Source organism: Loxodonta africana, chromosome 21 (genome assembly GCF_030014295.1).
Source record: "Loxodonta africana isolate mLoxAfr1 chromosome 21, mLoxAfr1.hap2, whole genome shotgun sequence".
NCBI classification, from domain to species: Eukaryota; Metazoa; Chordata; class Mammalia; order Proboscidea; family Elephantidae; genus Loxodonta; species Loxodonta africana.
In genome coordinates this window covers 19,458,826-19,486,007 of record NC_087362.1, presented here as the reverse complement: position 1 = coordinate 19,486,007, position 27,182 = coordinate 19,458,826, and the positions used below count along the sequence as shown (strand labels likewise).

The window sequence follows — 27,182 nt, the reverse complement described above, 5'->3', positions numbered from 1 at the left end:
TTGTCTACGTCCTAAAGCAAGTATCAGGGGGCTACAAAAAAAAAAAAATGATTCTGGGCATTATTACCTCTGCCATGTATCCTGTCAATAGGGTTAAGAAGAGGAAGGCAGACGCAGAGTCAAGAAGATAGTCATTTACGGTACTCTGGTTTCCTGCATCCCTGGAGAGGAAAGTCCCTACTGCAGACCACCGCCACAGAGTCAGGAGCTTGGCAACTGAGAAAACTTAAACTCTCTTTCACTATTGTAGAATAGGAATGGCAGAGGAAATTCTCGTAATCAAGATATGACTTACTCTCAAAACCAAAGAAAACCCTTTATTGTACTCACTTATAAAGGGAATAACTGATTAATTCTCCCATGTCCAAGTATTACATGTATCAAATCAAACCACTGTGAAGGTTGTTAATGGCTAATCTAAACTTTTCCCTCACACCTTGCAGTCTTTTGTTCACCATTTATATAAGGAGACTGATAAGTCTTGCATATGAGCATGCGTATATGCACACTTTTAGATTCTTCTGAAAGTAAATTTGTCAGTCCTAAGAAGGTGGGGTGAACATAAATTCATTGCCGTCTGTTCAATTCCGACTCACAGGCACCCTACAGGACACAGCAGAACTACCCCAGAGGGTTTCCAAAGAGCGACTGGTGGATTCGAACTGCCAACCTTTTGGTGAGCAGCCAAGCACTTAACTACTGTGCCACCAGAGCTCTGGGGTGAACATGCGGTGGAGAAAGTCAAACTGAAACAATGCATGAACCAGAGAGACAAGGTCCCTAATTCAATCTCTACTGAACTACTCTTAGGGGTTAAGGGCCCATTTTTACAGCTTCAACTGCCCTGAGAATGAAGGCAGGCAAAATACTTGCACTTGTTATAAGAAATTAAATGGATGGTGTGAAAGCAGTTCTAATTGCTGAAAAGACTATGATTTTGTCAATATACTTGAGATAAAGAAATAACACAGATTTCTTAAACAACACAACATCTTTCCTTAAAACAGCTTCTGATATTTTTGGAGACAAATGCCATATTTGCATACTTCTTCCTAAGAAATCTTTGGACCTACCTGCATATGCAAGACAGTAAATGAAGTAGAAAATTTTTATCATGAACCTTCCAGATGTACATCTAGACATCTTGCAAACTGTATCTATTCTAAAATAATAATTTTATGACTCATAATACAATCACTTTTCATTAACCACCAAAAACCAAACCCAGTGCCGTCGAGTCAATTCCAACTCATAGGGACCCTATACGACAGAGTAGAACTCCCTCACAGAGTTTCCAAGGAGCGCCTGGTGGATTTGAACTGCCGACCCTTTGGTTAGCAGCCATAGCACTTAACCACTACACCACCAGCGTTTCCCATTTTTCACTAGACAATAAAAATCAGAGAGTGACATTCATTCCACAGGAGTCACAGAGCTCACCATCAAAGTGACTCTTTGTCTGGTCATATTCATCACTAAGCGGTCTGTGGGAGTGCCAATGTACAAGTTCATCAAATTCCTTCTGTTTAACCAGGGAAGCAACAGTCGGGTCATCTCTATGAGGAAAAAAAAGAAATATATGCATATTTTAAATTGCATGCTTCCAAATACTATGCAGCACAGATTTTATTTCATACTCGTATTTTATAAAATCATAACCTCATATGTCTTTCAGTGATGTGGAAGTGAATGGTAGAATCCGAAGAGTTGTTTCTTTTAAATGTAAGAACCCAGAACCCACTCCATTTCTCTAACAGCCTCATCAACATCAACAAAAATTCAAATTCAAAACCTACCACAGTGGTATGATGATTAAGGTTGTGTGTCAACTAGGCTGGGTCATGATTCTCAGTGTTTTGGCAGTCGTATAATGTTGTACTCACGTCCCTGTTGAGGTTCAATAAGTGATTACCCCCATGATGGGAACTGCTACGAGCAGCCAATCAGTTGTAAGACAAGTTTCCTTGGGCGTGTGGCCTGCACCGAATACAAGTGAACATTCTGGCAAGGCTTGGGGGCTTTTTGCTCTTGCTGGAACCTGCAGCTGGCTCTTGTTCATCTGATCTCCATATCTTGGGAGTTGAGCTAGCAGCTTACCTGCGGTCTCTCCTGCCAATCTTGGGATTCATGGATCTTCACAGCCTATGAATAAGAGCCCTGCTCTCTGGCCTGCCGATCTTGGGTCTGTCAACCTCTGTGGCTACATGAATGAGGTGAAGCCTTTATCCCTACCCACAAACTTGGACCATTCCAGCCCCTATAACCCTATGAGCCATTTCCTTGATATAAATCTCTCTCTCTCTATATATATATATAGTTTTGCTTCTCTAGAGAACCGAGCCTAAGACAAGTAGTTTGACTCCAAGATCAAAATCATACAGCTTTTTACCTAGTAGAGCATTAAGAAATTTGATATGAAATCCATTGTGATTTATAAACCCATATTACATCTAAATTACTGTTTAATATATTTCATTTCAGAGAATCTTTACCGAGTAAATCATCCATTTCATAAACATTTACAGAGGCCCACTTAGGCACTATACCTCTTTAGAAAAGGCAAATCTTTCAAAATGTCTCCAACAAACTCATCAACCAGCTTACATGACACTGGAATAAAACCCAAATTAGGCATCTCTTCCATGGAGCTTTCTGAAAACAAAAAATAAAATTAAGATAAGGTCAAATGTGAAACTTTTGCTTTAGGAAAAATTATAGGAAAGTTAGGCATTATTTTCTAAAATTTCACATTTAGAAAAAATTTACATTGAATTTATTTACATTTATCATTTTCAGCCCTTCCCATCACACGATTTCCTACATTAAAACATTTTGGATCACAGGAGAATATAAAGAAATAGATGCCATTTGGCAGGCAGGTAGGTAGGTAGGCCGATAAGTAGGTAATAGATGATAACAGATACGGATAGACAGACACACAGACAGAAAGACACCAATGTTTCCTGTTTCCAAATACACATTTCTTAGCCTTGGTGGCACAGTGGTTAAGAGCCTGGCTGCTAACCAAAAGGTCAGCAATTCAAATCCACCAGTCACTCCTTGGAACTCTATGGGACAGTTCTACTCTGTCCTGTAGGGTCACTATGAGTCGGAATCAACTCAACAGCAAAAGGTTTAGGTTTTTTTTTTTTTTTTTTGGTATTACGAGGCAAGAATCTTGAAGATGGTATCTCACTCAGAAATCACCTACATATACACACTTTAGTTTTTAAAATAAAATTTTAAAAACAAGGAAATCTACAGATGAAAATGACATTATTTGATATCATTGCAATATCCTCGTGAGCCTCCTTTCATTTTATTATGGTATAAATATATAACATACATATATACATCTGTATATATGTACATATACTTAACCCACCAAAAAAACCCACTGCCATCAAGTCGATTCAAATGTAAATACACATATATAATACATACGTAACATCTCTAATATTTTCCCATCTTATTTTTAAGTGTGAGTCACATTTTAAAATAACAAATAGAACTCCTGAAAGTAGAAAATATTGTCAAGGGCTGGGTTAAAAACCTGTACAAATATACATATATGTAGTTTTATAAAAAAAGTTGAGATAAATTACATCCCAAACATAATGGGCTTATGAATTATGTTTCGTTCAGTGTTTGTCTCGTAATTCTAGGTAAGCATAGTAGTCATTGCTCTCGCTTCATCTATCATCCCATCGGTGCTCGCTGTTCCTGTGTTTGCACTGATGCCTTTGACTATAACTACGCCTGAGCACTTTACGTCTCAGAGCCCATGTGAAGCAGGCTAGAGTGCCAGGATTTAATACACCCAGGGACAATTCTCAGCCAAAGATGTGAAAAACATGACAGCAGTTGGAGGATGAATACCCCAGCTCAGAGGTGGTTCCTACGCCATTCCCAGAGATTCCCAGTACACAGTAGTTAAGAGCTACGACTGCTAACCAAATGGTTGGCAGTTGAAATCTACCAGCTGCTCCTTGGAAACTCTATGGGGCAGTTCTACCCTATCTTACAGGGTTGCTATGGGTCAGAATGAACTCTACAGCAACGGGTTTGTTTTTGGTTTGCCCACAGTAGTAAGCTACTCATTAAGCATCCTGCATTGGTTTCTTCCCTTTCTGATCTTACTTCGCCAATGCCATACTGGATCTTCCTGTAATCAATAAACTATCTGCACTCAAGGTCTTTGTCTGATGGAACCCATCTTAACAGAAAGAAAAAGGATATATGTTCTTCCCCCACATTCTAAAAAATATCTTTATATCAATGTATTCTAAGTTCCCAGTTGCTTTCTTTCACACGTTCCTTCTGGGATATCCTTCTTTCTGAAATTCATTATCTAGAAATATCTTCAATTATGCTGTGATGATGGATAATCAATCTTTGTTCCCCTCAAAATGTCCACATTATTTCTTCATTCTTAAATATTTTAAGAATTTTATATAATTCCATTATATTCTAACTGCTATCATTGTTACTGGGGAGTCTGTTTCGAGTTTACCTAAAATTATAAGATGTTTGGTGTCTCTTATCTAGTATTTCAAGTTTTGCATAAAGAGATTTTCTAGTTTATCTATACTGTCATATTTTTGCTAATGGAAGTTACATATATCTGGCTTTTATAAAAACTGGTAACAACACTAATTATAAGCAAAACACAGGACACAGGAGAACTGCCTCACCAGGTTTTCTAGGCTGTAATTTTCTCCGAAGCAGACTACCACATCTTTCTCCCTGGAGCAGCTGGTGGGTTGGAACCTCTGACCTTTCGGTTGGCAGCCAAGTTTTTAACCACTGTGCCACCAGGGCTCTTTCTTCAAAATTATTACAGTCATAACATACTACACCCAAAAATACTACAATAATGGTAATTTATTTTTACTATGAAAATGCATACTGCCAAAAAATGATTTATACTTTTAGTATTGAATTAGTGGTGCTTTCAAACCATTTCAGAAGAACGATTTTTTCATTTCAAATTAATCTATGAATTTATTACCTTTAATGGGTGAAGGATTCTTTTTGAGAAAATTAAGTTTTGTTGTTCGCAGAGGAAGTGGCTTTCCAACCAAAAACTCTGTGACCAAGTTTGACACAGTATTCCAGACGTGTTCATAATCCTTCATAATGACGCTTCCCAAATTCAAACGTAGGCCTACATGACAATTAAAAACACTAAATATTAAAAGTCCTGGACACATATACACAAGCACACATTTTAACTAAATTCACAGAGCTAACGTGATTGTCAAACGGTGAATTTTAAGTGAGTTCCACGCTGTAATAAAAAAAAAAAAAAAACGTGTTTTTTTGTACCTAAAGAAAAATGGTCACTAGTGTTGCCCATGAGGTTATAAATTTTTAAAACTCTCTTCTTATCATATTTGATAAGTAAGTTTTAAAATTTTAACTATCTTAGCTAATAATGTTGTTGTCAGTTGCTGTCGAGTGACTCTGACTCCTAATGACCCCGTGTATGCAGAGCAGAACTGCCTCACAGGCTTTTCAAGGCCTATCTTCCAAGTCATCTCTGTGTGGGTTCAAACCGCCAACCTTCTGGTTAGTAGTTGAGCACTTAACTATTTGCGCCACCCAAGGACCCTAGCTAATAATAAAATCAAAGCAAACTCATTGCCTTGGAGTTAAATTTAAGTCATAGTGACCCTATAGGACAGAAAAGAACTGCCCCATAGGGTTTCCAAGGCTGAAATCTTTACGGAAGCAGACTGCCACATCGTTCTCCTATGGAGCAGCTGATGGATTCAAATAGCTGAATTTCCTTCCAGTCAGCAGCCACTGCACCACCAAGGCTCCTTAGCTAATAATAACAAATATTTATTCTTTAAGGTAATAAAAGATGTTATGTCAAACATAAGTTTACAATCAATACAATGATTTAAAGTATGATACTTGGGAAACTGAAAAAATTTGTGGTGGATTGCTAAATTTACATGTAGTTATTCTAATGCTTAACGTGAAGTAACATGAAGGAACCAAATCCTAGAGGTGAAAAATGTTTCAGTAATGCTCAATCAGTGATATTTTTCTAAAAATGTGTTTTATTTGTCCTTGACTATTAAGAAAACACCAGAAAATTTATTCTTTAAAAAAAAAAAAAAAAACTCAAAGGAAGAAAAATAAATTGCATGTAAAAAAAACCCATCGCCATCTAGTCAATTATTACTCATAGCGACCTTATAGGACAGAGTAGATCTGCCCCACAGGGTTTCCAAGGCTGTAATCTTTATGGAAGCAGACTGCCACATCTTTCTTCTAAAGAGTGACTGGTGAGTTCAAGCGGCCAACCTTTCAGTTAGCAGCCAAACGCTGAACAACTACACCACTAAAAAAAAACTAGGACTCCTTAAATTGCTATAACAAATATATAAAGCAGCTTTAATTTCAGGGAAAAAAAAATCCTAAATCTCTAATTGTAGTGGAATGATTACATTAAAGACAATACTATGAAGAAGCATTATACGTGTATTTAAATGAAAATTACAACGGTTAAAATTATGTGGAGAAGCCAAACACCCAAACAAATATTTTCTTCCAAAAATATTCTGGAGTAATATTAGTGAAGAAATGTTTTAAAACAGTGCACTCACTCTGATAAAAACTAAACAAAAATTATATACATACGCAACCAAAAACTGGAGAAAGAAAGATGATTGCTGAACTATGTATTAGAATTATAGTGCTTTTGAAATTTCCATTACTTTATAATGTTCATCTCTGAATAAAAGTATAACCATTGTGGTACCTTGAACATATTCATTTTCATAGTAAAAAGCAATATTCTTCAGCAAAGGCTCATCATTTAAGTCAGAAAGATGAGTTAAATCCAGATTCTCAAAAGTGTTTATATTACTTAGGATGAAATGATCACACCACTTTTTCTGAAAATTGAAAATAAATCCAAGTTATTGACAATTTTCATATTAGCAATAAACCACAGAATGACTTCGAACACTTCTATAATCCAACTGAAAGGGCTGTTTCGTTTCTAATTAATGAAACCCCACTCAGGCTGAGTAATGATGAAGGTTTCATGGCTTAAAAGATTAAAAAATCCCATTGCCCCTGAGTTAATTCCTACTAAGAGCAACCCTATAGGACCGAGTAGAACTGCCCCATAGAGTTTCCAAGGAGCACCTGGTAGATTCGAACTGCTGACCTTTTGGTTAGCAGCCGAATTCTTAACCACTGCACCACCAGGGCTCCAAAAGATTAAAGTTTAAAATAAAATCAAAACTGAACAAAAAACAAATTTTTCCCGAATTGGGGCAATCAGTATTTGACTCTTACTATTCTTTTTTTCCTCACGCTGTGATCCACAGATACAGACTAATGGCCACAAGAAGACACCTGCTTTCAAATGAGCCTCTGTTCTTTACTTAGGTTTTAGTATCTTCCAATTTTACTTTCAGGTCAAGACAGGGTTTTTTAAAGAGTAATTTTGATTGTTCAGAGATCAAGAAAATGCCAAATCCTTCAGATTCAAAGAACCGCATCCACCTACGCTTATGTACACCTATTGTGTTTATGATCGAGAGGCTATGTTCCTACCCAGCAGAAGCAGAATATCTTCACTGACCACACTTCACATTCACAGCAGACATGAGTGAGCAACCTCAGCAAGTGAGAACCCAGTCAACCTCTCAGTCAACGATAGTGTAGGGGGAATTAAGTTGAGAAGGGAAGACCTGAGGTGATTCTGATCAACCCTCCCTTGTTGATGAAAAACAAGCTCCCTTCCTAACGGGAACAACTGACTTCTCTGCATTGCCATGGATCTCCAACCCTGTGCCACTCAATAGAAATGTAATATGGACAAGCCGCACATATTAAATCTCCTACAACCAGAAAACCAAACTCATTACCGTCAAGTTGATTCCGACTCATAGCAACCCTATAGGACAGAGTAGAACTGCCTTGTAGTGCTTAAATTTCTTCAGGCCACATTTAAAAAAAAAAAAAAAGAAAGAAATTTTAATATTTTAACTTAACCCAATATATCCAAAATATCTTTCACCATGTAATCAGTATAAAATATTAACAAGATATTTTACATTGTTTTTCATACTAAATTTTTGAAATCCAGTGTGTATTTTATTCTAAACAGCACATCTCAATTCAGGCTACGCATATTTCAAATTCTCAACTGTATGAACAGCTACTGTACGAACAGCCCAAATCTAACCTCAGGAGCAAGGGCAGCTACCCAAAGTTCACAATGAAGTCATTAATATCAAAGAAGGGGGGACCTCCCACCTAGAATGTAGCCTTTATCCACAAACTAAATAATGGGGAGTTATGAGTCGGAATCAACTTGACGGCACTAGGTTACTGGATGACGAGACATAGAGCAGTGGTTAGCAACGTCAGCATGCATCAGCCTCACCTGAACAGTTTGTTAAAACACAGATCACTGGGCCCCATCCTCAGAGCTTCTGATTCAGTAGGTCTAGTGTAGGCCTAAGAATATGCATTTCTAAGAAGTTCCCAGGCAATGCTGACGCTGCTGGTCCAGGGAATATTCTTTAAGAACCACCACCAGGTAGGTTACTCTCCCTGATCCTTCCCATCATGCCACTGGGTAAGCAGTCATATGTGAAGACGATGCAGTAGAAATTCCTCATTTTATTCACTTCACCCAAGAAGTGCCTCCAGTGTAGGCTACATGTGCCAAGATTTAGACTAAATGCCATGGAGCTATCCCTAAAGTCTCCAAGGTTTTCTAAACGTCCTTTATAAGAGACAAAAGCAATAAACTAATATATTGACTTTTTCTCAAGAACAGAACACAATAGCCACAAACAATCTTCTCTAGTTGATGACACAAACAGCTGATCATGTAAGAGATTTCAGGAATGAAAAACAGAGCGACTTTTCTCCATAGGTTAGGTATATATCATGGTTTTTGTTATTATGACCAAATACAGCTGTTAAAAATCAACAAAATGATTGACTTAAGCCATGAAACCTAAGGTCCCCAAACGGCTGACATTGCTCCAATAGAAAACTACTTTTGAAGGTGATTGTGGTTTTTATCTATCAAACCACTGAAACAAACAACAACAAAAAGACTAACAAAGAGTGTATTTACCATTTTAAAGAAAGTCTGAATGTCCTTAATCCAATGGGAAGTAACGAATCTAGCCCGAGCTCTTTGAGAAAGAGGTAAGTGGAGTAGAAAAGCCACACTGAGGCAATGCATTCTACACAAATCTTCCACCTCCTGCAGGGCTAAGTAATTATGATTCACCTGAATAGAAACAAACAGAAGGTAAGCCAGAGAACAGGCTAGGAACCAGCATAATTAACAGACGGCACAACAAAAGTGGACAACCACATTTTGTTGCATGGAATTACATATTATTACATTTTTCAATCTATGCTTTTAAGAAAGTCCTTCTCTTTATACATAAACCACTGCATTTACATGAAAGTGGGGGAAAAGACATCAGAAACTTCCAGCTTAAGAGCAGTTCATATAAACCATTTTTCAGGAGTTTCCATTGAGCCAAACTTAAATGAGCCGACCAAACAGCTAATAAAGTCATGAGACACACATGAAAGGCTCTACTCCATTTAAGACATCCTATTTTTAAAGTAAGGTTTAAAATGTCCAGTGTGAGGTAACCAGGATGGTAACATACCTGAAGAACGTGTCCACTGAGATAAAGAGGAAATAAGTGGGCATATTTCACATCATGTGACAAATACCTCATACCCGTTGCCATTGAGCCAATTCTAACTCATAGTGACTCTACTGGACAGAGCAGAACTGCCCCATAGGGTTTCCAAGTAGCAGCTGGTGCGTTCAGACTCCCAACCCTTTGGTTAGCAGCCAAGCCCTTAACCACTGCAGCTCCAAACATGCAGGTTTGCCTGTGAATTGAGTCTAAGACTTACTCAGGTTACCTTTACAGTGCCAAACAGGGTCTAATGATTAGACGTTCCAGACAGATAGATTTGGCTTTGTATCATTTTATGTGAGAACAATTAAAAATGGCAGGCCTAATTATGTAGAAAAGTTTCACAAAAAAAAGATTCAAGCATATATTGGTAAAGTAAATAGAAAGGAAGCTACGTAAAAAATGATGAGTCCTATCCAATTCTGAAATTATGGAAGGAAGAGGCAAAACTTCACTTTTTTTAGATAGGAATCTTCAGCCAAGATTCCCCCAGCACTCAGACTGTACACAAATTAGTAAGTGTACACGTGTGTGTTTGTATGCACATGTATGAGCACATCTATGTAGGGATGAGTGCTTAGTTGGGGAGAGAATCCAGGCTAGTCAACAGTTTCTTAACAGGCCCTATAAGTCAAAAAGAAGGTTATGAACTTTAGTATCTTTCCAGTTGTAATGACACCAAGACACTAACTAGAACAGGAATGCTCTTTTAAAAGACAGTTTGTTATTTTGGAGCCAACACAAGACAGAACTGGGCTCAATTCGGATTGTGAATTTCTACCTATGATTTCAGGAATGTTACCTGGACTATCCAAGATCCCGCGTTACCATCTGTGGCACAGGGACAATAATGGCTCTGTTGAAATGCTGTGGTGAAAATTTAATGGCGCAATGTGTATAAAAAGCCCAGAATGTGGAAACGTAGTAGGCTCCCAACAAGTGCCACTTTCTTTTCTTCTCATTTCCTCTTTTGCTTTTTTTTTTTGAGTGATTAGACAAATTAAATACGTACTAAGTGAAACAGCATAAAACAGCAAAGCACTAAATCATATAACAGCACAATAGATGTTTTCTTATAAACATAAACTCCAGGTTTTTCCCCTAGTTTCAAAAGTTTATGTAAATAAATTAAGGAAATAAATCATTAAGTACCAAATGAAGGAAACGGTAGATGAAAATCAATAAAACCAGAAAAGTGGAGAGCCACGGTACTGCCCAGTAAGGCGATGACTATCATACATATTGCATGTTAGTTACCTGACCAGAGGCAGTCTTCTTGCTGTTTTCCAAAAAGCGATGGTACATACTCAAGGACAGGGAGCATGAAGTAACACAAAAAACACACCGAATGTCAGATCCTAGTGGCCAGAGCTGCTTAAGCAGAGACATACTCTTACATGCCTGTCACAGAAGAAAATTTTCAAATGTCATGGTATTTAGAAAATAGCAGAAATAATAGTAAATAGTATAAATACTAGAATGTTATAAATAGTAGAAATGAAAACAGCATAAAAAGTAGAAATGGAACACAAAGATGGAAGAACACTTGTATTATCGGAGACCTTGAAGAACAACAGTGAAACAACTCAAGTCATCTTATTAGAAGAAACCATAAAGAAAAAATGGAAAGATCTGACTACACAGACATGTAAATATGTCTGTTACAAAATGATGAACAAAATTTAAAAATGGGAAAATAATTACAATTATGTCGTGAGACCATTAAAAATTTAAATATGTAAAGAGCTCTTATAAATCAGGAAGAAAATGCCTAACAATATAAGGCATGAGTGGATAATTCAAAAATAAAAATAAATATTAATAAAATAGAAAAAAATTTCCAGCCTCCCTGTCAGTGGTTAAGAGCTCGGCTGCTAACCAAGACGTTGGCAGTTCAAATCCACCAGCTGCTCCTTGGAAACCCTATGGGGCGGCTCTACTCTGTCCTTTAGGGTCACTACGAGTCAGAATTGACTTCACGGCAATGGGTTATACGTGCATATACACATGCGTACATATGTAAATATTTACATATATACATAGTTTTTGGGGCTTCCATTTAGTTGAAGACAATAGAGTCCGTAGTAATCTACTCCCTAAAACCTCCATCCCAAATAACATAAAATATTTTTATAACTACACATAACTTGAGCAGTGAGAACAGTGATAGTGCAAAATAGTTGTGTGTAATAAATAATCAACAAAGTCCAGCTCTGCAATCCCTCATACTTCCATCCCACTTCAAGGCTTTGTAGTGGCCAGAGAGGGATGAAGAAAACTGCAGGAAACGTGGAGGAGGGATGTTAGCAAAAAGTGAATTGGAACAACCACTAGAAAGAGTAAAGCTATCCTAAGTCCAAAAATATTTAAAAAGAAACCAGGCAGAATGGAGCACAGACTAAAAGAAGGAATGTCAATGTATGCTCAATGCAAAGGTCATTTGGCATATAAGGGAGCAAAAAAGTGGTTTAAAAAGACAGACGCCTTATAAAGGGCCAAACACATGATTTAAGGAATCAAGACTCCACTTAAAATGGCAAGTATGATTTAAAAGAATGTTGTCATGATTGCTGTGTACAGTCAAGTCAATTCTGACTCACGGTGACCTACAGGACAGAGTAGAAGAGCCCCATAGGTTTCCTAGACTGTAATCTTTATGGGAGCAGATCACCAGGTCTTGTCTCCCATGTAGCCACCGGTAGGTTCAAAGCAAGACAGGAACTATTTAAGCAGGCAATTTTCAAAACAACATACTTGGCGGGGCTGGGGTGGGGGTGCATGTATCTATAAGGAAGGGAGAAGTATCCTTTAGTAATCAAGTGGTGAAGGGGAAGGAAAAACAAAGGAGAATATTTAGGGCTCTGAAAGATAAAAGAAAACCACAAAATCAGAGAACTCAACCTCCATCAAAATAAATCAAAAAACAAAAACCATGCCCATCATGCCTGGACTGTGCTAGACTGACAGGAAACGGCATTGTTAAATTAGGAGTCTTGTTAACACATCTCAATGTCATAAAAATGAATAAAAGGAAAGAAAAATATCTAGAGGAATAATGGGGAAAAAAGTAGCAGGAAACGAAATTGCACACAAATCAACTGAGGAAAATCTATTCCACCACCACTATAAAAAAGTAATATCAACCATAAAGCAAAAGAAATATCCAGCTCTATGTACCATATATAACTAAATATACACAATCATTTGAGAATATAAAAACCGTCTTCATTTAGCAACCCATAAACAAGAAACAGAACTGGAAAAAAAAAAAAAAGGGAGAAAATGAACAAAATTTTTCATTTAATTCATAAAATTCATGTTTACAGCAGTTGTGTTAGAAATAAAAAATTAACTGTAAGATGCCCAAAGAACAGTCTCAATAAACATATATTAAGAGGCATTGAAGAACAGTAAGAAAATAACCAAGAATATGAAAATCACATAAAGAAAGACATAAAAAGAGTCAGAGAGAAAATAGCAGAAATGGAAAACAGATACAGATGGAACAATATTGTATTATCTGGAGACCCTGCAGAAGAACAACGAAACAACAGAGCAGAGCTAATATTTAAAATGTCAGTCCAAGAAAACCCACCATAGGCAATAGATGGTTGTTAAAGGAGGCTGGGGGGATAAAAAAAAACTCATAAACCAGATAATGAAAGCTAATAAAAACACAGGGCATTAAAAAAGGTATTAAGTACAAACATAATTACCATAACAAAAATGCAAAACCGCCTACATCCAAAAAAATTCTTTTAAATAAAATAGCACAAAATACAAAGCTCATCATTCAAAGACACCAAAATACACTTCATTAGAAAATTTTATGATAGCGTCAAGACCAAAAGTGGAAAAAAGTATACCAGGCAAACAGAAACAAGAAGAGAGCAGGGGGCAGCAATCTTGATATCATGCTAAGTAGAATGTAAGCTCAAAAGCATTAAATGTGAAAAAGTACACTCCATTATTCTAAAAGCTACGATATGTAATGAAGATACCATCCTTATAAATATTTATGTACCACATAACACAGCAGCCATCTTTATAGTGCAAAAGCTACAGAAGATACAAGGAAATACACACAGAAGCACACTAATAATAAAAGAACTTAATACGCCACATTCAGTACAGTAGAAATCAAGTTGACAAAACGTAAGTAAGGAGACAGAACAACATAAGTAAGGACACAGATAACTCATAATCAATAGAGTAGATCTTATAGATCAAAGTCTACATTCTGGTGAAACGGATACTCATTCTTCTTAAGTGTCCCTAGACATCCACAAAAGTTTATCACATATTAGATCACAAAGAAAACGTCAGTAACTTCCGTAAGTAGAGTTACTACGAACAGCACACTGATCCCAATGCAATAGAAGTAGAATTTACTTTAAAAAAAAAAAGTTCTCTTAGAAAAAAATGGGAGAAATCACTAATATATAAAAAATAAAAAGACAAGGGAAAATAACCATGGAAATATAAGAGTTTAGTTAAAAGTCATAAAAAGCTACTTATTAAGTAACTATCCCACAAAAAAAGCACCGAGGCCCAGATGATTTCACAGGAGAATTCTATCAAAACTTCAAAGACCAGAGAGTCTGGATGCTCCACAAATTATTCCAGAATATTGAAAAGAAAAGGGAAAACAATACTGATCTGTAAACCCGACAGACGGCACAAAGAAAGAAAACTACAGGATACCATTCATGCATATTGATGCAAAAAATCTCAACAAAATATTAACAAACAGAATCCAACACCACGTAACAAAAATAATACACCATAACCAAGTGGGATTCACTTCAAGAATGCAGAATTGGTTCGATATTGGGAAATAACATAATATTATACACCATATTAATAAAGCTAAAGAAAAAAAATCATATGATTATATCTGCGAATTTGAAAAGGGCAAAGCCTTTGACAAAATTCAACACCTATTCATGACAAAAAAAAAAAAAACACTGAAGAAAATAGGAACTGAGGGCTACTTTCTTAACATTATAAAGCCCGTATCTGATTGAATGGGGAGATACTAGATGCATTTCCACTAAGATCAGGAACAAGGCAAAGATGCCCAATACCTCTGCTACTATTCAACAGTGTACTAGATTTATTTACTGATGCTATTAGACATGAAAAAGCAATTTACAGGCATAAGAAAGGGTAAAAAAAAGTAAAACAGTACCTACAGGCGATATAACACTAAACACAGAAATCCCCAGAGAATCAATGATAAAACTAATCCAAAAAATTAAAAGTAAAAAAAATTAATGAGGTGTCAGGATATAAAATTAACTTGCAAAAATCTATAGCATTCATACGGCCAAACAATAAAGAGAGAACATCCCATCTACAATAACAACCAAAAAAATCAAATGCTTAAAGAATAAAATTAACAAGAAATGTACAAAACATATATCAGGAAAAGTTTTTAATACTTCCGAAAGACACAACAGTAGACTTGAACAAATGTAAAAACACCCCCTCTTCTTGTACAGAATGACTCAACATTATGAAGATGTCAGTTCTCCTTAGTTTAATCTGTAAATTCAATTGAATACAATGAAAGCACCAAAAAGATATTTATTTTTTAGTTAGATAAGTGAATAAAAATTCTTACAGAATAAAGAAACTGGAGAGATAGAACAGGACTTCCCTACGATAGATTCCAATTAAGGAAAGAATAAAACAGAAAATCACCATTAGGTAAAAACATCAGTAATAACTGTTGCAGACAAGGTCCACTGATGGATGCTAAAACTAATTAGCAAAGTGTAAGAAAAAAATAGGATTGTCATGTCGCACAGCATCGCCCTCAGAATGTCTATTAACTCCAAAGGGAAAGATAGCGACTTCGTGGCAGCGAAAGCTGACTGGCACCACGTTCACGAGTATCAACGTATATCAACATCATGAACCCCTTGATACAAGGCAATGAGGACATAATCTCAGCTCTGTGGTATTCTTGCAAAAAAATGCATAACCTCATTCCAATCGTAAGAAAACATCAGACAACCCCAAATTGAGGGACATTCAAAAAATAACTGACCAATACTCTTCAAAAGTGTCAAGAATATGAAAGACAAGGAGAGACTGAGAAACTGTTACAGGTTGGAGGAGAATAAAGAGAAATAACAACTAACTGCAAGTAGGATCCTGGAGAGGTTTCTGAAAGAGAAAAAGGACATTAGAGGAAAACCAAGTGAAATTCAAATCAAGTTAGTTAATAGTATTTTACCCACTGCTGTCAAGTCGACTCTGACCCATAGCGCCCCTAGAGGACGGAGTAGAACTGCCCTATAGTGTTCCCAAGGCTGTAATCTTCACAGACGCCGACTGCCACATCTTTCTCCCATGGCATAGCTGGTGGGTTCGAACCCCTGGCCTTTTGGTTAGCAGAAAAGCGCTTAACCACTGTACCACAAGGGCTTCTTTAATAGTACTGTACCAATGTTAACTTCCTACTTTTGATCAATGTACCGAAGTCATGTAAGCAGTTAACATTAGGGGAAGCTGGGTGAGAATATAGGAATTCTAACATTTTTGCAACTTCTGTACAATTAAAAAATTAGTTCAAAATACAAAGGTTTCTAAAAAGTTTCAGTACCTCTTTCATCATATCCGTCGAAGAAAAACCTTTAAAAAGAGGTGCTAATTTTAAAACTCTATCATTTTCCAATTGTTTAATCAGGGTTTTGTAAGCATCCTCAATCTTCTTTTCATTCTGGAAAAGGGAGGAAGGTCACACAAACTGTCATAAGTAAAATATTTAATTATTCTCTAGCTTCAGAAAATCAGGTATTTACGTCACAGTTACGTTACAATGTATTTCTAGGTAAAAAAATATACACTCGTGTAATTGCACATAGTCGGTAATGTTTTCAAAGCCTGCTAAAAAGTACTCATTCCTCTTTGCCAAATTCAATTTTTGTCTAGGGATAGAGTGCATTTAATATTTTAATAGTTTCATGAAGGTATAATTACTATAACATAAAATTCACTGAAGTGATTAAATCAGTAATTTTTCATAAATTTACAGAATTGTACTACCCTCATCACAATCTAATTTCAGAACATTTTCAACATCCCAAAAAGAAACACCCTACCGGCATTATATCTTTATTTTGAACATTTTCAAGCACGCATATAAACAATACCATAACTTTCCCCCAAGTACCTATCACTCAGCAACAGCCATTATCAACATACAATGATTTTTAATTGTATTTCACATAGTCCTCAAACTGATGAAAAAAACAACCTCGTTAAGGTGACTATTCAATAAATTAGGAAATAAATTATTTTATAAAAAAATTAAGTCCTCTATTTAAAAAATAAAAATTAATAACATTCTTCTTAAGGAAAGATTGTTTAACAAGCACTCTTAAAACTCAGACTCAAGAACTGCTCACACAGAAGATCAACTGACAGCAGGATTTCCTCCCAGTACAAAGCTGAAGCCTTGGACTTTTCAGGCTCACAGTAGGCAACCTGAGCTGGAAACAGCTCAAAGACCGGAGTGCAAACTAAAGCAAAATAACGACCTCATCGCATTTGGATATCTCTCAACACCACGAGCAGAGTCACACAATTATCAAAGAGTACAAATGCTAATTGGTTCAAAAATCATTTTAATAAGATATAGCCTTATCTCCATATTCAGAATTCACTGAGTAGTGAAAAAAAATTTTTTTAGTGAAAATTACAACAAAAGCTAATTTTACTTATAAACTCAGCATGCATTTTTTACTCCCAAAATTTAAATACGCCAATTATCAAATGCACTGATATAACGAAATAGTAAGATCACAGAACTAAAACTTTAAATACTCTGAAAATTCTACAGAATAACAACGCTAAAAAATAAAATTATCTCCTTTTTTTCTTTCCTTCTCAATTAAGCTTCTTCATTGTTTTCTCATTAAAGGCCACCACACTAGCCACCATCTCACCAGTGTTTAACACTTCCGGCCTTCATTAGCTTGGAAGCGGTATCTGACAAAACAATTAAACACAAAAGGGCTGGAGTCGGTCTGCCTCTTTTCAAATCAATTCTTTGTTATTCATTTGGTGCTGATCAGGAGGGCATGAGTTATACAAGTACCCATTTCCTCATCTGTAAAACAGACTGAACTAACATACCTACCTTCGAGGACTGTTATAAAGGGGTTAAATAAAGTAATTCACTGTTATGACAATAAAAACCAAAACCAAACCCCCTGCTGTTGAATCAATTCCAACTCACAGTAACCCTGTAGGACAGAGTAGAACTGCCCCATAAGTTTCCGGAGGCTGTAAATCTTTACAGACCCAGGCTGCCACATCTTTCTCCCGTGGAGCGGCTGGTGGGTTCGAACCGCAGACCTTTCAGTTAGCAGCCTAAATTCTTAACCACTGCACTACCAAGGCTCCGTTATTAGCAATACCAAAAAACCAAAACCAAACCCAGTGCCGTCGAGTCGATTCCAACTCATAGCAAAACTCAGTACCAGTGCTGTCAAGTCGATGATATCATAGCAATAAAAAAATATATAAAATTTTTTTTTTTTTTTAGTGCTCAGTAAATGACTACTTTGTAATTATTGGAGCCCTGGTGGCACAGTGGTTAAGAGCTCAGGCTGCTAACCAAAAGACTGGCAGTTTGAATCCACCAGCTGCTTTTTGGAAACCCTATGGGGCAGTTCTATTCAGTCCTACAGGGTCTCCCTGAGTCGGAATCAACTCAACAACAATGGGTTTGGTTTGGGGTTTTCTTTGTAATTATTATCATTTTTATTCATCTCTCCGTTAAACTTGTGATAATTTCCATGGAAGAAGAAGAAAGAAAATTGAGTCAAGTCATTCAGGAAATTTTGTAAAATCTCAGGAGAAAATTGCTGTTGAGTTATACATTACCATTTTGAAGAATATTTGGTTTTTATGCTTGCTTGGCAGAAGGTATGCATAAAGTCGGAGAATATCAGACTCCTGTCCTGAAGAAAGCACGACATTGACCTTCATTCCCCAAGAATGCATGATTAAAAAGTTGAAAAGGTATGTCTGTACGTCATTCAGGCCTTCATCTGAAACTATCAGGAAATACGGATAACGCTCTTCCAAGAAATATTCCCACTCTGGAGATAAGCATCCTGAAAATTCAGTTTGAACATCAATGGTGGTATTACGCTGAAGATGAAGAATTAAAGCACTTCTCAAAGGAAGAAGTTCAGGAAAACTTATATATGCATATTCAGCATCCTGTAGGGTAGAGGGGAGGTACATGATTTTGAAATTATCATTCAGTAGCTTATTAGTTTAGCTGGTTAACACATATCATTAACGGCATTAAGGGAATAGGATCCAACCCAGTTTCGTTCTGGTTTAAAGTCAGGAAATAGACTTTTAAGCCTTGATGTCATTTCAACCAATGTTTGTCATTAATCACAATTTGGATTTAAACACAGAGTGCTCAGGGCTTATCATACTTTCCTTTCACACTCTCTAATTTTTTCCTCTCCAATCCCATTTCAAAAAGAAAAAGGACAGAAAAATCTAAACGTAGAATCCAAAAAAAAGACCCACTGCCACCAAGTTGATTCTGACTCATAGTGACCCTACAGGACAGAGTAGAACTGCCCCACAGGGTTTCCAAGGAGCAGCTGGTAGATTCGAACTGCTGACCTTTTGGTCAGTAGATCTAGCTCTTAACTACTGCATCACCAGGGCTCAAAAAAAAAAATGGTGAATATAAATTATCTGGAGTGGGAAACTGAGGTGGATCTCTTTGTTAGGGAGGACTGTTGCAGGTCATTGTGACTTTTAATTAAGCAGTAGAGGTTATTCTCAGCAGAACAAAACCTATAATTCACTAAGCTAGATTATAAACATTAGACCAGCATCCTGACTCTTTACTCAGAACACTGCTTGCAACCAGCAACAATGCTCAAATAATAATAATAAACTGAATTGCAAAATGATTGAACAGATATATACCAAAATCCTTAAGAGTAATATATCGGTTACCTTCAGGAACAGGATGGGGAAGGTATGCTAGTGGTTATACATATCTGTGATGGTGAATTTTATGTGCCAATTTAACTAGGCTATGATTCCCAGGGGTTTGGCCAAACACTAGTCTAGCTGCTGTTCCATAACTTAATGTAATGTAATGTAATGATCCTCCACAAAGTAATTTAATGTAATCAACTAACCAGTTGAAAAGAGAGTTTCCTTAATATGTGTTCTGCCTTCAGGTCATAGCTATTTTGGCAGAACTCTCTTTTTCTTCACTATGCACTCCTTCTGTCACTTGACCTACGGATCCTGGGATACAAACCTGAAGGCATCTTCAGCCAAGAGCCTGACCTACAGATTTTGGACTTGCCAGTCCCCCACAATCCTGTGAGCCAAATGCTTGAAGTAAACCGGTCAATGTGTATGTGTGTTTCTCTCATATATATATATATATATATATATATATATATATATATATATATATATTCACCAATTCTGTTTCTCTAGAGAAACTTAAGATGATAATATCTGTATTTAAATGGCTAAATTTGATTGAATCATAAGATAATTTTAAAAAAGAAAAACAAGACATAGTATTCTCTTGGGGATATTCACTAAAGAGTAAACAATAATGACACAGGTTAGCGAGTCTACCATTCTTTTTGGCTCAAAACTGCTGAGGTTTGAAGATAAAAGTAATCCTCAGAGCTGGAGGACTAGAGTCCAGAGATGAACCAGGCTGCTACTGAGAAGATTTCTCACGCTCGAGGTCCTTACAATGTATTCCATCATTATGAGTAAAAGATAATCTTAAATGTAATAATCTCTGGATACCAGGATTACGAGCAACTTTCTCTATTCCTCTCTTCAAATTTTCTGAATTTTTATAGATTACTTTGTAAAAAGAAAACATTACTTATAACATAATTTAGTGGATTTTAGTTTTTGTTCTATCATAGAAAATCATTCAACTCAACTGTTAGAGGTTACCTTGAAGAAAACGATGGCAAACTGTCCTCCCTTACTCATAAGATCCACAAGATAGCGTTCAACCAGGTAGAAGAAGTGGAGACTCTGCCCCAGGTTTAATGATTTCTCACAGAGGCATGTGATAAGTAATGAATCTCCATCAATCACAAAAAATTCAGATTCAACAAAATCATTGAATAAACTGGAATATCTAAAATGAAAGACAAAAATCACATACAGATTAAATAATTCCCAATAAAAGCTAAGGCTTTTCAAATATATTCATATGCACAAGTATCCTTCATAAGAAGAAGGTAGGATCATTACCATTTTATAGATAAGTAAACTGAGGCTCTGAAAGATAGAACAAATTATCCAAGGCCACGTGGCATGGTCTGGATCGTACTTAAGAACACCTGACTTTAATATCTGTATTCTGAATGTAAAACCAGTAACCAGTGGCTGTGAATTGACTCCAACGCATGGCAACGCCATGTGTGTCAAAGTGGAACTGTGCTCCATAGAGTTTTCAAGGGCTGATTTTTCACAAATACCTCATCAGGCCTTTCTTCCCAGGCATCTCTGAGTAGGCTCAAATCTCCAACCTTTTAGTTAGCAGTTGAGTGCCTTAACTATTTGCACCACTCAAATAGTTACCTTATTATTTTTATTTCATCAATCTCATTCCTCCATAAGGCAATACGTTCATTGACAGCCATAGCCAAAAAAAGCAAGAAAAAGCCATTTCCACCACCACCAAACAACTCTAAAAGGGCTATCTTGAGAGATAAAATATATCTTTAAAGCCAAATAAGATATATAGGGAATATGACTTCCCAACTCTTTATTTATTATTTATTACTACCAAAATACTCACTCAGCTTTTGGCATTTCCTCCAAAATGAACTGTGAGATTTTCTCTAAAAACATTGTGTACTCTTCTAAACATAAAACGAAGAGAAAGAAAATGTATTATTTTCAAACATCAATCCTTTATAATGAAGCTATCATTTGGTTATTATTTGGGAAAGAAGAAACAGTAATACCATTTTTTTAATTCCATTATGCAGCTTATGGAATCATTGTTTATAATCTATAAAAATTATAAATTGAAAATTACCCATTCTTGCTGCTCTATGTGCCTCTAATCAGAACTGGTAAATAGTAAATATAGCAAGTTTACTTTAGTATCTTTAAATGGCAGTTATTAATAAAAATGGCAGACCTAAAATAAAAGAAAAATAAAAATAATTGGTTTATTCCTTCAACAAATATATATTGAATGATCACTATGTGTTAAACCAAATGTTGTTGTGGTTACTTGTAGTCGAGCTGGATCCAACTCATGGTGACCCCATGTGTTACAGAGTAGAACTGCTTCATAGGGTTTTCTTGCCTGTAATCACAAGGGAAGCAGATCACTAGGCCTTTTCTTCTGTGGTACTGCTGGGTGGGCTTAAACTGCCAATCTTTAGGTTAACAGTGGAGCACAAACTGTGGGAAACTGAGCACCACCTTGGGAAATGTTAGGCACTGGGAACACAAGAACAACAAAAGTCAACATGATGTCAGTCTTCATGGACCTAGAATCTATCAGATAATCATAGACACAATAGAAAATTGCACATGTGGCTAAGTCAGAGAGGTCAGAGGACACTTCCCTAAAGAAGTAATGCTTGAGCTGAGTTCTGAAGGATAGAACAAGAATTAAGAAAAGAAAAGAAAGCGAGAGAGAGAAAATAACATTGCAGGCAGGGGGAATATCATATGTAAAAATCATGTGTCATGAAGATGTGTGGATGAAACCAGACTCCCAGAAGAAGCCAGTCTTGCTGGAGTACAGAGAGTGAAGGGAAGACTTTTTTAGCTAAAAACCAAAAAAAACCAAATCCACTGCCGTCAAGTCGATTCCGACTCATAGCGACCCTATAGGACAGAGTAGAACTGCCCGATAGAGTTTTCAAGGAGCGCCTGGTGGATTCGAACTGCTGACCTCTTGGTTAGCAGCCTTATCACTTAACCACTAAAAAGTTTAAAGAAACAGAGGGACATGCTGAGCCTTTAAAGGTATGTTGTAGAATTTTCTTCTTCATAAGCAAAATAAAAAATAAGCAATTGACGGGTTTTAATCAGGCGATACTATGATTACCTTTGCATTTCTAAAAGATTACTCTGGCCGAGGTACAGAGGAAGCCCTGGTGGCATAGTGGTTAAGAGCTCAGCTACTAACCAAAAGGTCAGTAGTTCAAATCCTCCAGCTGCTCCTTGGAAAGTTTATGGGGCAGTTCCACTCTGTCCTATAAGGTCACTATGAGTCAGAACCGACTCAACAGCACCTAACAACAACTGGGAATACAAGAACAACAAAAGTCAACAGGATGTCAGTCCTCATGTACTGATAACAACACCCAAAAGGTACAGAGAATAGAAAGGGCATGAGCAAAGTTCAAATTTCTGCTGGCAGAGAGAAAGTTGTTTTTCAGGAGAGTAACATGGTAATTTCATATCATACGGGCAGTCCCTGGATTACAAACGAGTTCAGTTGCTAAATCTGACTTAAGTCAAATTTATAGTAAGTCAAAAAGTTAGATACAGTTTGTATCTAACATCACTCAGTCAAATGTTTGTCTTAGTATATAGTATATAGTGTGCCTTTCTATGCATAAAAAACTTTAAAGAACACTTCCAGATAAACTAAAACATATTCAACATAATAATACAGTAATAATAATGTCTTGATGCACGTCAAAGTAACATCCATTTGTTATTACTAACCATTGAATGTACCTCGAATTTTTAACATAATAGGTTTTACAGGGGTTGGTTTGTAACTACAGGTTGTTTGGAAGTTGGATGCTCATCACTGGGGAATTGCCTGTACAATTTAACGGTAGTTTGATCTAACAGAGCTAGAGATATGTGGACTTAGCTGAGGGATATTTAGTAGATGAGTTTGACATAATTTTGGAATGGATTGGATATAAGTGGACAGGAAAGGACAGAGGGAGCTGTCAAGGATGACTTAGGATTCTATCGTATGCAACAGATTGATGACTAAGTCATTCCATGGATAGGAAACTTTGGACCAAGACTACATTTCAAGGAAAGACCATAAGTTCATTTGTGTATAGTCTGAGTTGCTTTTGCGTTTCCATAGAACATGTCACATAAGCAGTTGAATATATAGGTCTAAAAGTCAAACACATGGTCTACATGAGATCTAAAGTGTGAGTCATTTGTGTATTAATGGTGATTGAGGCCCTTGATATGGTTGAACTTGCTTCAACAGGGGCAGAGAGCACCATGGGAAAAGAGACCCAAAAATCCAGTCTTGAGGATCACTAATATTTAATAAATGGCAGGAGAGAGAAAAGTCTCCATAAGTAACTCAGAAAGAACTGCCAAAGAGGTAGAAGAAAATGCACTTGTCCAATCTGTCCAATACCAAGACATTCCTCAATATGCCATATAGTGTGACAGGACTTTAAAACATTAAATATGCAGACAGACAGAGCTAGAGGTTCATAATTCATGCCATTAAAGAACATATAATAGGAAGGTACACACTGATATGAAGTATTAAAATAATAATGCAAGGTAGCATATGACTGTAGAAATGAGTAAACTCATAAGAATAAGAAATAATTATGGGCTGGGGTGGTTAGGAAAGACTTAATGAAAACAGAAGTTTAAGCATGGTCTACCATGAATGGGAAAGCCTGTGTGTACCCTGCTTGTTGGTATTTTTTTAGTTAGACAAGTGAATAAAAATTCTTACATAATAAATAAACAGGAGAGATAGAACAGGACTTCCCTACGATAGAATTCCAATTAAGGAAAGAATGAAACAAAAAATCACCATTAGGTAAAAACATCAGTAATAACTGTTACAGACAAGGTCCACTGATGGATGCTAAAACTAATTAGCAAAGTGTAATCAGTTAGTCCATCTTTTCTCAAAAGTGTATAGAGCATCTACTCATCATCAAGTATTGTACTTGCTGCGACACATGCGAAAACACAACCATGGTCCTATTCCCTTACAACCTGGTGAGGATTTAAAGAGAATTACCAAAGCAAGCATTACAATATAATGTGTTGAGTTCTCTGGCAGAAATGGCACAGCAAGCTGTCAAAGAATTGACGAGTTCCTCAATTAGACTGAAGGGGTTGGACCACTGTGTTCTGAGAACAAGTTGAAAAGATGATGAATCACGGAAGCATGTTGGGGAAAATAAGAGATATAGAGGATGTCATTCCATATAGCAGAAACAGCACCAATTTAATGCACAGATAAATGAGACTACCTGACATGTTTGAGATTCTGCAGGTTGTTCTGCGTGGCATAGCACTGGGGGACTTGACTGAGATGAAGCTGAAAAGGTGTGTATGGACCAGATTATGAAGAATCTTGTGTTCATGTAAGGGGTTTGGACATTTCCCTGAAAACTCTCTGTCATCCATCCTACGAAATTCTCAGCCTCACTGATTACACATAGACATTGCTGTCATTCAGGTCTCCATATTGTACCAAGCTCAAATGGAAAAAAGCTGAGTTAGTGGGAAAGGAGCAGGCAAGGGAAAATCCAGGCCCAATATGCTACAGAAGGGAGCAGAGTTCCCCCAAAAGAGATACTGTTAAAATTCCACAAAATGAAATAAATCATACATTCCCAGAGGTTCATGATACCCTCAGTACAGGGACGGATTACCCAACAAGCAGTGTACACACAGGCTTTCCCATTCATCTGTAAATCACAATTTCTCCTGATGTGGTGAAACCCATGTGAAATTGTACACTACAGATTAGTAAGTAAACACAAGGAAGCCCTTGTGTATCCAGTTTACTGGTTAATCTGCTCCTGTCTCAGTATCACAGGAATAAATACGTAGAAAAATAGTTTCATTTAGTGGGTAGTTAGGTCCAAACAAATTAATAGGCATTTATGTCTTCACAGTTTAGTAAGTATTTGAAAATATAATTAACCTAAATAGAAAGAAAAAATAGCTTACTATCATTAATAACCACAATTACTTAAGAGAGGTGTGTAGCTGTTGGGCAATGTACATGTTTTCAGTAACAGTCATTGTGGCAGAAGAAACCAGTTGCCACTGAGTGGATTCTGATTCAGGGCAAACCCATATGTGGCACAGTAGAACTGTGCTCCATAGGGTTTTCAATTAGCTGCCCCCCTCCTCCCCCCAATCAGCAGCTTAGTTCATCAACGATTTGCACCACCCAGGGACTACTCTGAAGGAAAGAAAGGAAAAGAGGAAGGAAGAAACCCATATTAGAATTACTAGATACCTGAATCAAAAAAAGCATTAAAAAGAAGAAACCAGATGAAATAAACAGATGATTTGGGGACAGAATAATCCTTCAAAAAAATCCGATTAAGTCTTCTCAAAGAACTAAAATGACAATATCTAACAAAATGACAGATGACCACAGCAAAATAAATAAAACGAGAGCAAGAGCTCATAAAAATTTAAAATATAATTTTAGGAAAAAAATCAGCAGACAAAACAATAAAATGGACACCGTGAATTCCACATTGGTGATCTGGTGGTTAAAGTCCAAGAAATTTCTTAGAAGACAGAAGAAAAAGACCAAGAAATGGAAAAAGAGATAATACCAAGAATTATAGAGGGTGGATCAAACAGTTCTAAAGCCGTATAATAATAATTCCAGGAGGAGAGAACTAAGATTGTAGAGTGGGATGAGGATAACGGAAAATTGGAACATAAATTATCAATCTTTAAACGAACCTTTATAAAAAGAAATTTTTTGGGGGGTGTGGTCCATTCTGGGGAAATGATGAACGCTCATTTGGGTGAAGAAAATGCTCTACCTTCTAGACAGAGGACGAAGCAGGTTTCCTGCTGTGACTAGGTTTTACGGGCTGTGCTCAGATCTGGCTCCCCTAGTTTATCCTCAATATCCCTAATCCCCAAATCCCCTGTCCCCACTTGAAGGAGAAAACAAAACAAAACAAAAAAACATTACCCAGTCCAGCAGACTCGCAGCGACCCTACAGGACAGAGAACTGTCCCAGAGGGTTTCCAAGGCTGCAGATCTTCAAGGTAGCACACTGCCACACCTTTCTCCCAAAGAGCCCAGACGGGCTTGCGGCTTCCAACTGCCTACCTTTCCTATCGGTTAGCAGCCGAGCGCTTAATCACTGCGCCACCAGGACTCCTTCCCCCTAGAAGAAACCCAAACCCGTTGACGTCGAGTCGATTCCGACTGCGGAGAGTTCCTTAAAAGCGTGAACACTCCCCTCTTCAAACCTCAGCGCGGACAGCAGCAGGTTTCAGTTTTCCCTGCTTTTCCTTATTCCTGGTCTTCTTACGTCACCAGAGGGCCCCTACTCCGCCCCCTCGGCGGCCCCATTGGGCGCCCCCAGCTGTCGACCCCTTCCTGGAGACACCCCTACGTCCACCGCACAGCCTCTCCCCTCGGGCACTGACAACTTCCCGCTCCTAACCCCCAGGGCCTGG

The 27,182-nt window shown here is 37.1% G+C and overlaps 1 protein-coding gene across 5 annotated transcripts in view; it reads right to left on the bottom strand.

Moving 5' to 3' along the window:
- LOC100664849 (probable ATP-dependent RNA helicase DDX60) overlaps window positions 1–27,182 on the bottom strand; it is a 103,731-nt gene that overhangs the window by 76,413 nt on the left and 136 nt on the right. The window contains exons 2-13 of one of the 5 annotated variants that reach the window (XM_064273584.1): window positions 26,830–26,887; window positions 21,802–21,906; window positions 21,559–21,622; window positions 20,703–20,892; window positions 18,615–18,956; window positions 16,327–16,443; window positions 10,971–11,114; window positions 9,122–9,280; window positions 6,776–6,911; window positions 5,012–5,167; window positions 2,547–2,652; window positions 1,441–1,556 (exon numbers count right to left, since the gene is read on the bottom strand). In XM_064273584.1, coding sequence (XP_064129654.1) covers window positions 1,441–1,556; window positions 2,547–2,652; window positions 5,012–5,167; window positions 6,776–6,911; window positions 9,122–9,280; window positions 10,971–11,114; window positions 16,327–16,443; window positions 18,615–18,956; window positions 20,703–20,892; window positions 21,559–21,622; window positions 21,802–21,805 — 1,534 coding nt within the window. In that variant the 5' untranslated portion in view covers window positions 21,806–21,906; window positions 26,830–26,887. Of the gene's footprint in view, window positions 1–1,440; window positions 1,557–2,546; window positions 2,653–5,011; window positions 5,168–6,775; window positions 6,912–9,121; window positions 9,281–10,970; window positions 11,115–16,326; window positions 16,444–18,614; window positions 18,957–20,702; window positions 20,893–21,558; window positions 21,623–21,801; window positions 21,907–26,450; window positions 27,173–27,182 lie in introns of those variants that run through there. The other 4 variants (XM_023554969.2, XM_064273583.1, XM_064273585.1 and 1 more) reach the window with 4 other exon arrangements.